The 14,718-nt window shown below is 40.5% G+C and overlaps 1 protein-coding gene across 3 annotated transcripts in view; it reads right to left on the bottom strand.

The window, feature by feature from the left end:
* Map3k1 (mitogen-activated protein kinase kinase kinase 1) overlaps positions 1-14,426 on the bottom strand; it is a 67,591-nt gene extending 53,165 nt beyond the window's left edge. Inside the window, exon 1 of one of the 3 annotated variants that reach the window (XM_004848510.4) lies at positions 13,924-14,426. In XM_004848510.4, the coding sequence (XP_004848567.1) occupies positions 13,924-14,402 (479 nt within the window). In that variant the 5' untranslated portion in view covers positions 14,403-14,426. The other 2 variants (XM_087189408.1, XM_087189409.1) reach the window with 2 other exon arrangements.
* Between the last annotated feature and the right edge of the window lie 292 nt (positions 14,427-14,718).

The raw sequence follows: 14,718 nt of genomic DNA, 5'->3' as shown, positions 1-14,718 counted from the left end.
TTAAACCAGTCAAACAATCTTAATTCAAATCTGTTTGAAAGTCATAATTTTCTAGAGCTTGAGACCAAAATTATTACATTAAAAAAAAGAGAAAAGATCCATACTAAAATTCCGATTTGCCACTCACTGCCATTTCTGTCCAAATTACTTGAAGAGAAGTCCCAAAACACAATTAAATCTGAATTTTCACAATTAGTAAACAATGTAACTGTCACTGAGTAATGCATTTTCAAAGTTTTAACTTAAAAATACATATTTCTATTTATGACAAGGCCTTTATAAACACAGGAAGAAGTTAAAGGATTGTTTTGCTTATTAGATGTTATCTGTGGTGAAAATCTCTTCTTTATACAATTAAAATTGAGATAAAACAGCTTTTAATAATAAAGTTGCCAAAGAGTAGATATGAATCAAAAACTGCTAGGTAACTAGGTAATGTTTGCTAAACACAAACATGATATCTACTTTATCCTATTTTTCTACTTTGCAAAATATTCTCCAAGCAGTTATAGCTTTCTTAAATGTAAGATATTTCCTCAGTAATAAATATGCTTTCTCTTTTTTTCTGGGCCTCTACTGCTTTTCAACTGTATTTATCTTTATAGTTGTTACCCAGGTTTAAAATCCCAAGAGTTTATAAAAGTTCAAAAATAACTGTTTCAATAACTATGATAAACAGCCATAAGACATAATTTTTAAATTAAATTTTGAGAAAGCTGCAAGAATTTGAAAGAACTAAGGTTATGTAAGTCAACCTCTTTTTTTCACAGATGAAAAAATGAGACCCAGGAACCCTGCCTTAGGTCACAGGATAATGAGAACCTTGATCTATCTACCAGTGGTGAGATGCTTTACCTCCTATCACGGAATTCTGAAAGGTACAGTTTTCCATTTTTCTAGAGAATATTTTCAAAATAATAAGGAAAAATGAATTTTAAATGAATGAATGAATGAATTTTAAAATGAAAAATAATACACAAACTCTGTTTGTTAAACTAAGGGTAACTAGCAAGACAACTTAAGTCTTAACCTTAACTTCATGTATAACCTTATCTTCATGTATAAAAGTATAGTTACTCTTCAGTCACTTGCAGTAGTACTACCCACAACTAATATTAACTGAATACTTTTAGGTATGAAGAATCATAGTTTGCTATATGCAAGTACAGACACATCACACTGAACCCCATTAGTATGTATAATTAATAACTTAATAAGAAGTTTTAAAAAATAATGGTTTCCTTATATCATCTAATCACCCACCAACATTATTTCCATTTTAAAGATGAGAAATCTGAGGTTCAGAGAAGTTAAGTGACTGTTCAATGGTGGTATCAGGTCTGACTGCTAGGCTGGTAACTCTGAATTATTACACTGTGCTGCCTGAAATGGAAATGCACAATTCCAAAATCAAAGTCAGGAAGAATGGATAAAACTCATCATGGAGGAGAACACTTCCCAATCTATAAACCTCTGAAACCATGAGAGCTATTAGAGGTGCAAGAGCCATAGATCCCAGACTCATGACCTCAGACTGTCCTGCCCCAGGTCTGGTGCAACTCCTTTGGGCCTCCTGACCCACTTTTCTGTGTACTGTGGTTACCGGTACAACTACAAAGGCTTTTTATTCTGTCCTAAGCACTGAGATTTAAGGATTGGCCAGTGGAGCAATAACAAGGAAGAGAGCTCTGTTTGGTTCTCTATCTGACCAGAGTGAGGAATCCTGTGCCCAGCTTAATCCCTGAACTCCATCTGCACCCTGTCTCCATCCATACAAAACTACCTGAACTATACTTGCTACTGTTCGTATTATCCTAGGACTACGTGTCCTCCACTCATCCCCAGGCTATGATACCTCCCTGCAAGGCCCCTTTGCCTGTTTCACTCTTTCTCATTCCTTAGGATTTGGCATTCCCATCTTGCTATTTCCCAGGAAACCCTCTCAACACCTCCTGCATGCCCAGTAGGCTCCCCCACAAGCCAAATAACAGCAAGATGAAGACTTCCTCCCCACTGGGTCCTCAGCACCTTGGCTCATGACAGTCATTCAGATTTCCTGAAGGCAGGGAAATTCCCTCATCGGGAATGGTAGCAGAACTCATTCTGGCATGCTTACTACTACATTTCTCTAGCAAGAACATCCAAAGACCAAACAAAAGGAGATGGGGATGGGCTCACATCTGATGTGCTTGCTTACCTACAACCTGTTAGCTTGCTTGGACCTTGCCTGTGGAGGCCTGGCAGCTGATATAAGCCTTGTGATGGGCATGCCCATGACCTAGTCAAGCTCTATATTTGAAGCATTTGGGCATATTTTCGTCTGACCTATGACGGCCTTGAATTATTCTCAAGGACAGTCTTAGCTTGGCATCAACACTTTCTCCTAAAATTTTAACACGAACAGGAAAATTTGATTCATTTTACAATAATTTGTGTTTTACAAACACCTCTTTATAAGCACTGTTGTTGTTCAGAAGTAATGACTAGATGTATGGTGGTAAGGGCAAAACTTTTCAGAAAGGTTTACAAATGACACATTTAAATGAGATACAGAATAAACATGAAACCAAAAATTTCAGCAGATTCACAGTACAGTACTGACTTCTACAAATAGCTACATTTGTTTTTAGTAGAGTATCAATAACTTATTGCAAAGAGAATAAAAACATAAAAAAATACTTCACACAGGAGACATGTGAGTGTTCCAAATAAAGAACATTCAACACATTGATAAAGAAGTCAGCAGGGAAATAAACGTACAAGCATGGTACTGAATGACTGGAGCAGGTGTTCTGGAAGAAGGTGCTGAGAGGTGATTAGAGACTCAATCCCTAGAGACTTCTAAGTGACATTATGGAGTCTAGACTTCACTTTCAGGATAAAGAAAAGTTTGACAATGGCCTGATACTGGATTAGCAGTCATGGCAGCAGAGAAAAGTGGGTTGACTCTGACTCTGGCAGGTAAGTAGAACAGAACTGGAGACTTGAGGGGAGGCTGAGGAAGTTAGAGGAGTAAAAGCCGAGTAACTAGGGAGACAGTAGCAGTATCTACCCAGGCAGTCACCCGAAAGGATGAGATCTGAGGGCAAGGATGGCAAGGCCGGGGTCCCCCTCCTGAAGAACTAGTCAGATAACAGTTGGGTGCAGGGTTCTATCACTAATGCAAAGACATTTTAGGAACCAAAATACCAGTGAATCAGCAAATATATTGCTGATAATCTCCTGACAGAGCCTTTCTTTTTAGTCAGTGACTGTTTTTCTTTTAATCTTTCTACAAAACTTGAAATTTGGTTATTTAGGAACGTAGATCCTTGGAGCAAGAAACAGATTTGAAATAAGTATATTTGGGATTTCTAAGTATATCAAAAATGTAGTGTAAGACAAAGGGAGTATTTTTTTAGTTAATAAACAGTCCTAGGACACCTATTTAAGAATTTGAAGAAAATAAAGTTTGAGTCCAAAGTCATCTATTAAACATAACATGGGGCCAGGGATTTAGCTCAGTGGTTCTGCTGCCTGGCTCGAAAGCGCAAGGACTCAAGTTCGATCCCCGGTACCAATGGAAAACAAACAAACTTAAGATGAACATGAGATTAAAATACTTTTAAGAAGCTGTAAAAATCCTATAAAAAATCTTATAGTAGGGAATAATGTCTATTGTTTATATAGTGTTTACAATTTATGAAATATTTTTCAATAAAGAATGCAAACATGAATTCAGCCTTCCCAACAGCTCTGAAATACATTAATCATCATCATCATCTTCAGTTCCAAAGAAACTAAGAAACTTTTCAGTTATAATACTCGATAGTGGTGAAACCCTGGCTAGTACCAAGGTGTTCTCTTAATCACTATATAGCACTGCCGCTCTGCAAAGCCTCTCTGGTATGGCCTAAATGCAAAAGTCTTCAAATTAAGAACTGAAATTTAAAAGCAAAAATTTTAAATTTCTTAATGCAAAACACTATAATCAAAGTCATAACACAAAAGTGGAGGAAAACAATTATAACTATAACAGGGTTAACATTACTATATATAAAATATATAATAAAAAATTAATTAAAAAAAAGAAGCAATTTTCTCCCAAGTGTAAAAGGAACACAAAAGAAGCATGAAATTGTCAATAAATGCAAGACTTGCAATGACACTAAAAAGCAAATGAGAAATGTAAATTAAAGTGAAAAATCTTTTATCCGATAGATTGGCAAAAATGGAAAACTGTTGATAGGCAATGTTGACAAGCATGCAGGGCAATGGGGATTCTCACATACTGAGTAAATGTAAAGTAGCATAACGTTTAACATGGCAATTTGGCTATATAATCAAAAATTTAAATATGCCTACTTTGACTCAGCAATTCCATGTCTGAATATTTATTTTATAAAACTAAAGGCATAACTGTATGAAAAGATATATACAAAGGAAATTACTAAAACATAATATAACAATATAACAACCAAAAAGCAAATAATGTCAATGTCTAAAAATAAAAAAATGGCTAACTGGGACATTATATGCTAGAATACTATGTAGTCCTTTAAAAGACAGCTCTATGGGGCTAGGGATTTAGCTCAGTGGTGCCAGCCCCTGCCTCGCAAGCACAAGGTCCCGAGTTCGAGCCCCAGTACCAAAAAAAAATAAAATAAAAAAATAAAGACAGCTCTGTGTTTACCAAGATAACTTACAGAACACTGTTAAGAAAAAAGCATATTTCACAGTGATATATACAATGTGATACTATTTAAGCAATAAAGACATAATTTTTAAAAAATACATTGTGTTTTCAAAAGAACTGTCCAATTATTTTCTTGAAGTTTATTCTACAAATTCTGAATACCATGAGGACCCTGTTATATAACAGCCAGTGTACCAGCATACATGAAATGTATTTCTAAAATTCAAAATAAATTTTTAAAAAACCTTTTTTCAGGAATGTTAATATTTGTATCAGTCTGGTTTTTCTTTTTAAATCTAAGGCTCAAGAAAATAAATTAAGTGTACCAATAGAAGTCAGTACCAGAAAATCAGTCACAGATATAGCCAATTATTTTATGGCGGGAGGTGTGTGTGAGAAACTGTGAAATGCAGTTTGAAAACAAGTATCATCTTAGGACATGTAGACATTAAGGATGTTTTCATAAGCAACCATATCATTAAACCAAAAACCTTCTAGTTATTAAATAACTTGGTCAATGCTACAAAGCTAGAGCTTAGTGCCTGATTCCTCAAAATACAACTAGGAAAAAGATCACAATATATTGGTGGCAGCTAAATACTTATTAAAGTATTTCAAAGATTCCAGGGGGATAAAGTGACTCAGGCTAACAAAGCAAAACAGGTTTCCACACAGACACTTCTATTGAGTAGCATTCAATTTTACAGAATGCTAAAGGACATCTCATTTATTATCATGAAGGCTGCAGGACTATGTCTTCCAGATAATTTAGAGGTTTATCGCTTCAAGAATCAAAATACTTTCTACAGCAATCTTGGGTAGAAATTTTCCTTTAATTCACTGAAAGGATTGAAACATGACAACTTTTTGATAATGAGTCTCAGTTGCTGTTAAAAATAATCACGTAGGCAGGGGATTTAGCTCAGTGGTTCCACTGCCTGCCTTGCAAGCACAAGGACCCGAGTTGGATCCCCAGTAAAAAAAAAAAAAAAAAAAAAAATCACATATAGTTTCTATCACACTCATTTTAGAAGTTAGGAAACTAAGGTCCAAAATGCAGTGCCGTACAGTGCTACAATCTAATAAATGCTAATCTTAGAGGTTACCCAGGTGGAAGTATATGTACCAACACCAGGTGGCCCCCACTGCCCTGTCCTCTTATGCCTTTCTCTCCTGCACTGGCGGGTCTGCCAACATAGCTGTCCAAAGGGAATCTGCTTCCTGCAGTGCTCATACTGCCATCCCTCCTGCTTTTAACCGCTGCATGTTAGGGACTCCAAATGAACGAGAGTGCAAGGACAACATCTAAAAGTGTCAATCCCGAGAAAATACCCTGGGAACTCTTCTAACTGTAAAATCAAAGGACTTCAAAGCAAAGATTTTGTTGCAGACCCTTTGGCTGCTCAGAGCCTTTTTTCATTCCCTTTACTTCTTCGTGCTAAACCATGTTCTAGATAAGAGAGGCCACTGGGTTTAGTTACCACCAGTAAGGTTTCTGTTACATGGGTTCTTGGCTCCTGAAGTATCACATAGTACTTGTCTAGCAAATCTTTTCTTTAATGCAAATGTGAACTTCTGTTTATCTCAAATTGGCTTATCAAATCAATCAATTTTGGATGAAATTGGGTTTTCAAGATAAGAATCTTAAAAAATGGTATATTAAGTTTAGACAACATTCTGAGAACTTGAAGAAAGGCATAGTTAATACATGGGACTTTTACGTGCATACTTAGTCACAGATAAACATTTTTAACTCCCTAGTGAGTAAAGAAGAAATATATGCACATACAAGTAGCCAACTCTTTTTTACCTATACAATTGTCATGCAGTATACAGCTATTGCTCTATACCATATCTAGCTGGTCCTATTTCACCTGAGGCACCAGACATGTCTACAAGTCCAGATACTTCCCAATGAGTCTATCACATACCTACAGTTTAGAAACACCAACAGTATAGTCTAGGCTTTTGCTGTTTAACTCTTCTTGGCTAGGTCCTAAACTACATCTGAGCAAAGGAGAAGAGACAATAAACTACTGTGAACATGACATGGCACTCTCCTTCACTGTAATCAACAAATACCTACCAAGTGTCCACTCTGTGCCAGGCCACAGATCCTTCCCACTCAGGACTCACAGTCTTCTGGGGAAGGCAGTCATATAGCAAATGAGGTAACAAATACATACTCTTAATACCAACAGTTGTGACACTGTGCCACAAAGCCAAATTGGGCAGTCCGAAAGGCTTCCCAGAGGAAGCATGAATGAGCGAGGTCTGGATCTCAACAGTGAGGATCTGACTGGGGGAGCAGGAAAGTGCTGCTGGTACAGGGAGCATGCAAAAGCCCTCTGGCAGGAGGCTTTGGTGTGGGGAAATGAAAGAAGGCAAGCCTGAGGAAAACAAAACAGGTGTGATCTGAGAAGGACCCAGGAGGCAGACAAGGGCCAGACCAGACAGGGACTTTGCAGGGCATGTTAAGGATTAAGTTGGTCTTTATCCAAACAGAAAGCTATTGCAAGTGTTTAAATGTTAACTGAATTCTTTTCACTTTTCTGGAGGGAGGAAGTTAAGATCAGATTTACATTCTGAAATAATCATTCTGGTCACGTAATACAGAGAGCAGATTGGAAGGGAGTAAGTGGGATATAGGTGATGATGTGCAAGGAGATTGCTAAGTTAGCTGAAGCTAAGTGCTGGGTCCTAGATGTCATAATGGGTAAGATCACCAGCATCTGAGGACATACTGAAGCTCAGAAAGAGACAGCAGTGCCAAGGGTGCCTCTAAGGTTCTGGTTGGGCCACTTAATGAGCAGGGAGGATGTTAGCAAAAGGGTTAGAAATATGGTTTTTGACATCTTGAGTGTGCAAATGTCATGCAGCCATGTGTGGGTTTGGACTTTAGGAGATGTTCTAGCTAGGAAAATAAATTTGGCAACCATTTGTGAATGGCAACATTAATGCACTTTAGGTAAAGGTGAAAGGAAGAGAGAAGGCCTAGGGTCACTCTCAAGATCCCCTAACAATAATGTTCTGGAGGATGAAGATTGGCTACCAAGGAAGAACTGCTGAGGCGATGGAGAAAATCAAGAGGATTTACCCATTAATCCAAGTTATCTAGACACTTCTAAATACAGGAACTCAATTTTCTCAATATTTGACAGTTTGAGCATGGATTGTATTATTGTATAACTACACTTAGTCACTGAAACATACTATTCTAAGTTTTATATTATATTACTCAAAATTATCAAAGACGGCTTGCTAAATACCAACCACAGTACTACTAAATATCAAGCAATGTACAAAATTCAAAAACATGCTAGGAGATGCTACAAAGAATATGACAGAATTCTTGATCTGTTAACAATTTGCTATTTAGTAGTATTCAGAATGCTGTAAGTCCAGTTTGAAGATTATGTGATAACATTATCAGTTAAATGATTATTTAGGCAATACATCTGTCAAGAGCAAAGCCCTGGATCTACCCTCCCCCCAATCCACACACCCTTATCATTATGGTTGCATGTGATAACCTCAGTCAATGCACTAATGGCAGCACTGTACATGTTGTATTATGTGGCTCCAGGGACTTCCTCCAGTCTTTAAGAAGTCTCTGATGGCCACATTAATAATTCCCAGATGACAGATATATACTTTCAGAAACAGACAATTCTCTGGGTCTTAACAATTCACCTTAGCATTCTACAACATCTCAATTACATCAAAGTAATAACCAGCGTGGCAATGCAGAGGACTCAGTCACCAGCAATACAGAACTCTCTTCCATACCACACATACCTAAATCAATTGTGACATGCCATAGAGTAGCTGAAGACAAGAATATCTTGTTGAATCATCTTACACCCTAGAGCATATTTTATATTTCCCTACATTGTTTTCTTAACTAGCAGAGTTGCTGTTACTAATAAAGACTGAATTTTAAAACTAGCTTTAGCAGATACTGAATTTCTTGCTCTCCATACCCTCATTTAAATTTTCTTTTGCAAGAAAAAAGGAATCATGCCTAAACTTGCATCTCAGTATACATTACTCTTCAGAAATAATCTGAAACTCATGTGGGTCTAGATTCCTTTTTCAATTACTGTGACTTGAAACTGTGACCTATCTGTCCTCAAGAAGGGAAAGAGACCCAAAGGGCAAAACTAGTAGGGCAAACGGACAAGCAGAAAGTAGGACAAAACTACTTCTAATTACCAACTTGGAAGGCCAATTAATTCCTTATGAAGTAAGGTACCACTGTTTCACTGCAGTGTGGAATGCTGTGGATCAGTCAGAACACTAATTTTAACCTGGTGCCCCTCTGTATCCACATTTCTCTTACAGCACTTAACATGGTACTGTGAAACACACACTACCATCTGAAGGAGAGGCTGTACACTGATGACTTTTTTCTCTACCACCAAGACTACCACCTTGCAAAGGTTCATAATTATTCAATGAATGACATCTAAAACAGTAACAGAGGGGTAGGGTCCAGCAATACCCTAAGCTTCCTGTGTGATGATCAAGATGAATGAGATACTAATTCCAGGATTTTTATCTTTCACTTATGATTTAATGCAGCACAAATCAATAAATCCAAGAAAACATCCAACACTAATATTTTATCCTCTTTGCCCAATGTGATGGGGGAATTTATATTCTCTTACTTGTATTAGCCATATGTGGCCAAATTACAGTATGATATGCACCACATACATATTAGCAGACAAATGTAGCACTGGGAAGAGACCAAGATAGAGGTCTATAAGGACTCGTGCAGAACAACTTCCTCCTTAAAAATCACCAATTAATTTGATTATTAATTCAGAAAAAAAGCCGCACATAGTAATGAAAAGAACTGTGGAGTCAGGCTGACTTGGAGTTGAATTCTAGCTCTGTTCTAGTTGTTTTATTATGCAGCTTTACCATATCTAGTGAATCTTTATCTCCTAAACACAGAAATTACAATGTCTTAGTGAGGTGAAGTGGTGATTAAATGAGATAATGTATATAACTTTCCTGTCACACAAAAGGCAAGATAGGTGATGATATGGAGGCTGCTTAAGAACTCCATGACACTTCTAACCCTGCAATATTTTGCTTATGTCAGATATACCATGGATATTACTTATTTAGATTTGGTTATTTTCCCTAGTTCTGGCCTCGTTTTATATCTTATGTAAAAAATTAAAGCTTCTCAAAAAGCTATTTACCTCTATTGACGTGCTCAAATAACATGTTTTAAGTCACAGGTAAAAATCTTCCATTTTTGCAATTCAAAAAAGAGCATCTTTGAATAATGAATAATGTCAAGGCTTTGTAATAAATCATTTAATTCTGGCTGTGATTTCTTTCATGATTAACAATGCCCTTAAATTCCTTTTTTTGTTGTTTTTTCAGACAGTGACAGTCTCGCTATGTAGTCCAGGCTGGACTTGAACTCTGGATTACAGGCCTGCACCATCACACCCAGCTCCTTAAATTATTTCATAAAGGCATTTTAGGTTATTCCTAACATTCATTCTATTAATACTCTGCCCTTTTTTTTCTCCAGTGCTGGTCACTGAACCTAGGGCTTTGTGCATCCTAGGCAAGCACTCTACCGCTAAGCTACATCCCTAGCCCCTAATTACATTTTTAAGAAGCTCTAACTTTTGTCATTAAGATATAAAAAGAGGTCAGAACTAAGGAAAATAACCAAGTCTAAGGAATATACACAGTATATCTGATATAAGCAAGGCATTGCAAGGTTAGAGGTGTCATGGAGTTCTTAAGCGGCCTCCAGAGACTATTATTTTTCCATGCCATGTTCCATGCCACTTCCTCTATCAAGACACTCCTCAATTCAAGAAAATTACTGGGGTACAGAATGCAAAAGCAGTGCTTTCTAATTTAGAGCACTTCAGAATGCCCCGCATTTTTCCTCCTAATCCATTCCCCCATAACTATTTGTCACCCCATCATTTCTTCCTTTGGAATGCACAGTCAGTGTCAAGGACTGATGAGCACTCAGCCTAGGCAAGCTGCAGCTGGTTCTTTGCTCTTGCTGAAACCAAAAGAACACACCTTTCTTTCTGCATTTTGAAATCTTCAAGTTGACAGGCCAGTGACCACTTCTAAAACATGCAATATACTAAGCTTGAGGTGCTACAGAAGACATAGAAGATGTGAAAAAATATCAATGAGCAAGGCTACTTCCTGTTTTTCCTAACAAAATGGAGTTATAATGTATTGGAAATCATATATTAAGGAATGTTGGTTAACCAGTCACCCTTGCCAAGATCAGATATGAAAAGAAAACAAAAGTTGGCAATAATTCTAGCTCTATTTCTCTTCCAGAATTATATTTAATAAGGTTAATTTTTGAAGAATGCACTGATTTTACTTGATTTAAAAATGTAACTTGGAGAAAATTCCTAACTGCAAAGCACAAATTCAAGAAAGACAAACTTATGTGACTACCCTGACTGTTTTATATAAAAGTACTAATTTTTAAAAAGATTTACTTTTAAGTAATAATGTTCTTATACCTCCTCTTTAGTAAAAGGTTACTAAATTATATTTTTAGTCTATTAATTTCTAAAAGGAAGTGAAACTGAGGGCTACATGAGGCTATAAAAGAAGCCTATAAAGTATCTTTAATTTTAAACAAAAATGAACATTAACAAGTACAGCATATCTTGTTCTTTCACGGGGCCAGCAAATTGATAGTTTGGGGGTTTTTTTGAAGTTACAAAAATAGGATGGAGTAATTATATCTACCAAACACACAATAGCCTCTTCAAGGGAGAGTAGCACTGTAATTTTTCTTCAAAGACAGTAAATAGGAAGAAAAAGCCCCTAATTCTGTAATATACTGTAAGAAAACCTTCCAAACCTTTGGGTGCCATTTACAGGCATAAAACTTTCACTGATTTCAATTATTACCATTAGGATGAGGGACAGACATGAAAATCTTTTATTTTAATGAATATTATTTGTATAACATCATTTTTACATGCATTTTCTACACTTTCAATTTCTACATCCAAAGACCAGAAACTAAAGGAAATTTTTAAGTTAAAAAAAAAAATCACAGAATTTTAATACAATAGATCTTTAGACAGAAAAGGTCTTCAGAACTCTATTCTGAAAAATAAAAATACATATTTCAAAATCTTAGCATTAATTTTCCTCTTGAAAGTATGAATACAGCTATTGTCAAAAAAGGAAAATTACAGTTCAGATGTGATTTTATAGAACTGCTTATGTTTTTCTAAACTTTTAATGGTAAATCAAAAAGTATTTGAACAAGCAACACAAAATACACGAAAATAATTTTATATGTCTTTTCCCCATATCTAAGTTACACACCAAGAGATTCAAATGAATTTCAATCCCACTATCAAGAAAATTGAAAACAACAACAACAACAACAACTCAGTATATTTCAAAAGGACAAGGAATCGACATGTTACTACAAATGAAATCTTTACATATTACATTTGGGATGAATCAGCAGTATTCTGGCTGATAAAAATTTTTTTTAAAAAAGATGTTTACTAACTCATTATTGCATATATTGTACTGTGCAATTACACTTCAGTTTAAACAAAGAAAAGAAAATGTAAGCATTAAGCATGGGTTACTGAGTCTTGGAATTCTACCTGCCTCTACCTTAGTTCTCTTACTTTGTGTCAAGAGGCAACACTAAATAATTTTTATATTTTTACAGCAGCTGCTCATAGGTCATTAAGATGAGTAGAATGCTGACGTTTGCTACATTATTTATTAGACCCAAACAATTAGGTCTCATGAGACTTAATTTCTCAAATTTGGAGTTAATTTTTAAAAATGTGTAGTTCATCTGTAGGAACAATTGCCTTCTAAGAATTATTCTAGTTAAGTTTTAATCCAATCTGCACAGAAACAGGAAACCATAGAGGAACATTATCTGTTGTAAAACTGTTACGTGTACAAGTGCACACAAAAAACTGTACCGCAGGCAGAGCTCTTTTCCTCTCAATATTGCCGTGCCACACTGCTCTTTTAGTACTTCTTGGAGGAAGAGGGGGTTCCAAGTAATAAGCAGTCCATGACTTTAAACAAATATCCAAGGGCACACACACAAAAAGAGTCAACTCTGGAAAGTTAACCAAAAGTAAGGAGTCCTACCATCACATTCATCTCACAATATGACATTTTATTCCCAAAATAAATGTCAGGGCATTCTACAGGACAACCGGTGATTACCATAAAAACATTTCTAAATAACCACCAAGACTTTGTGCTTTTGCATACACTAATTGGAGTTTCAAAAGGGCGAGGCCAAAGAGCCGCTGGCGTAAATTACCTTACACTGCTCCTACTTCACCGCACCAGAACCCACCCAGGCCGAAGCCCACCGCCCCGCGATCCCTGGAATTCGGCGGGCCGCGCAGCTGCACAGAGCAGGCAGCACCGCACCGCGCTCCGCAGGCCCGCCGGAGAGCTGCGGGGAGCAGTCACCGCCGCTTTCAAACTGAATGGCTGACACATCCGGTGCTGGCTCCTACACTCCTCCGCCAAAAGCAAACTTCAAAGGGCAAATTCAAACTCCAAACAGAAGTCACTAGAGTCTTAGCTCTACAATTCAAATTCCCAGGCACACCAGGAGCCCCTCGGGGGACGCGGTTAGAGAAACCGCACGTCCGAGGAGACTGCAAGCCCCGCGAGTCTGCAGCGGGCCACGGCGCCGCTTTGACAGGCGTTCCCGGTAGCCCACCCTGGGCCCCGCCGCTGGCGCTCGGGTCGCACCGCCTCCCCGAGCTGGACCCAGAACCTGCCCGCGGCTGGAGGGATTCCGCCTGTCAGGCGCCTCAGCCCTTGTCGCCCCCCCGCCCGACCTTGGGCTCCCTTACCCACCCGCCCCCTTTCCGACCTCCGCCCGCCTCCCGCTCGGCCTCGTCCCCTGGGACCCCGGTCCTGGGCGCCGCCGCTGGGCAGTTACCGACCTCCCCAGAGCCCCACACCTTTCCGCAGCGGGTCTCCGCAGCGCGGCTCGCACGCCTGTCACATGTCTGCAAACAATAACAAACTCCCCGGCACGTCGCCGTCCCATCCCCAGGCTGGTCCCGGGCGCCGCCCGACTCTGGAGAGCTCGTGGGTCCCCAGGGGCGCGGGTCCCACGAATAGCGCCGGGCCCACCGCGCCGAGCCCCGGGACGCCGCGCGCGGTGCCGGTTCATTCATTGCCCTCCGCCCGCTCCGACCCGCCGCGCTACTCACCCGGCGGGGGCCGCTGCTGGAGGCGGCTCGGCAGCGGGCACCCGCGTCTCCCCGGGCTCAGCCCCCGCGGGGCTCGGGGCGCCGCTGTCCTGCGCGGCCGCCGGCTCGGCAGGATGGACGCCGCCGGCGCGGCTCGCGGCTCCGTGGGGCGGCGGCACCACCACGGACTGCAGACTGCTCCCGCCCGCGTCCACAGGCTCCGGCGACGGCGAAGTGGAGGAGGACTGCGGCGAGGCAGCGAGGAAGAGCGGCGGCTCGGGCAGCTGGTCCAGCTCCACACTCCGCACTTTGCGCAGCTGCCGCCGCCTCCAGTCTGCCCGCTCGCGGCCCCCGCTGACCGTCTCTCGCAGCAACCCCGCGGCTACGGCGGGCGCGCTGCTCGCCTTGAGGGCCCCTCCGCCGCCGCCCGCCTCGGGGCTCGCCGTCCCAGCGCCCGGGAATCCCGACGACGAGGCGCGATTCCCCGCCGCCGCCGCCATTTTCTCTCGCGGGCTACATTCGCTCGGCCCCTGCGAGGGAGGGAGGGGGCGGGGAGAGCGCAGGGGGCGGGCGGACGGGCTGGCGGACGGGCGGGCGAGAGTTGCGCCGCCAGCGTAAAACCGCCTGCGCTAACGGCGTGAGCGTGGCCGCGGCCCGGCGTGCAGCACTGGACCGCGCGGGGGGGTGGGGGGGTGCGCGGTTGTGTGGGGGGCCGGGGGGGGGGGTTGGCGCGCTCCGCTGCGCGGGCGGCATGCAAGGCTTCGCGGGCCGTTGGGGGGCGTGGAGGGCTCGGTGCAACGCCGCCAGGTAGTCGGG

This window comes from Heterocephalus glaber, unplaced genomic scaffold, assembly GCF_053883595.1.
Source record: "Heterocephalus glaber isolate CG9 unplaced genomic scaffold, H.glaber_assembly_v1.0 deba00001538, whole genome shotgun sequence".
Taxonomy (NCBI): Eukaryota; Metazoa; Chordata; class Mammalia; order Rodentia; family Bathyergidae; genus Heterocephalus; species Heterocephalus glaber.
Note: the sequence above shows the minus strand (reverse complement) of the source record. Positions and strands in the feature narration are given on the sequence as shown.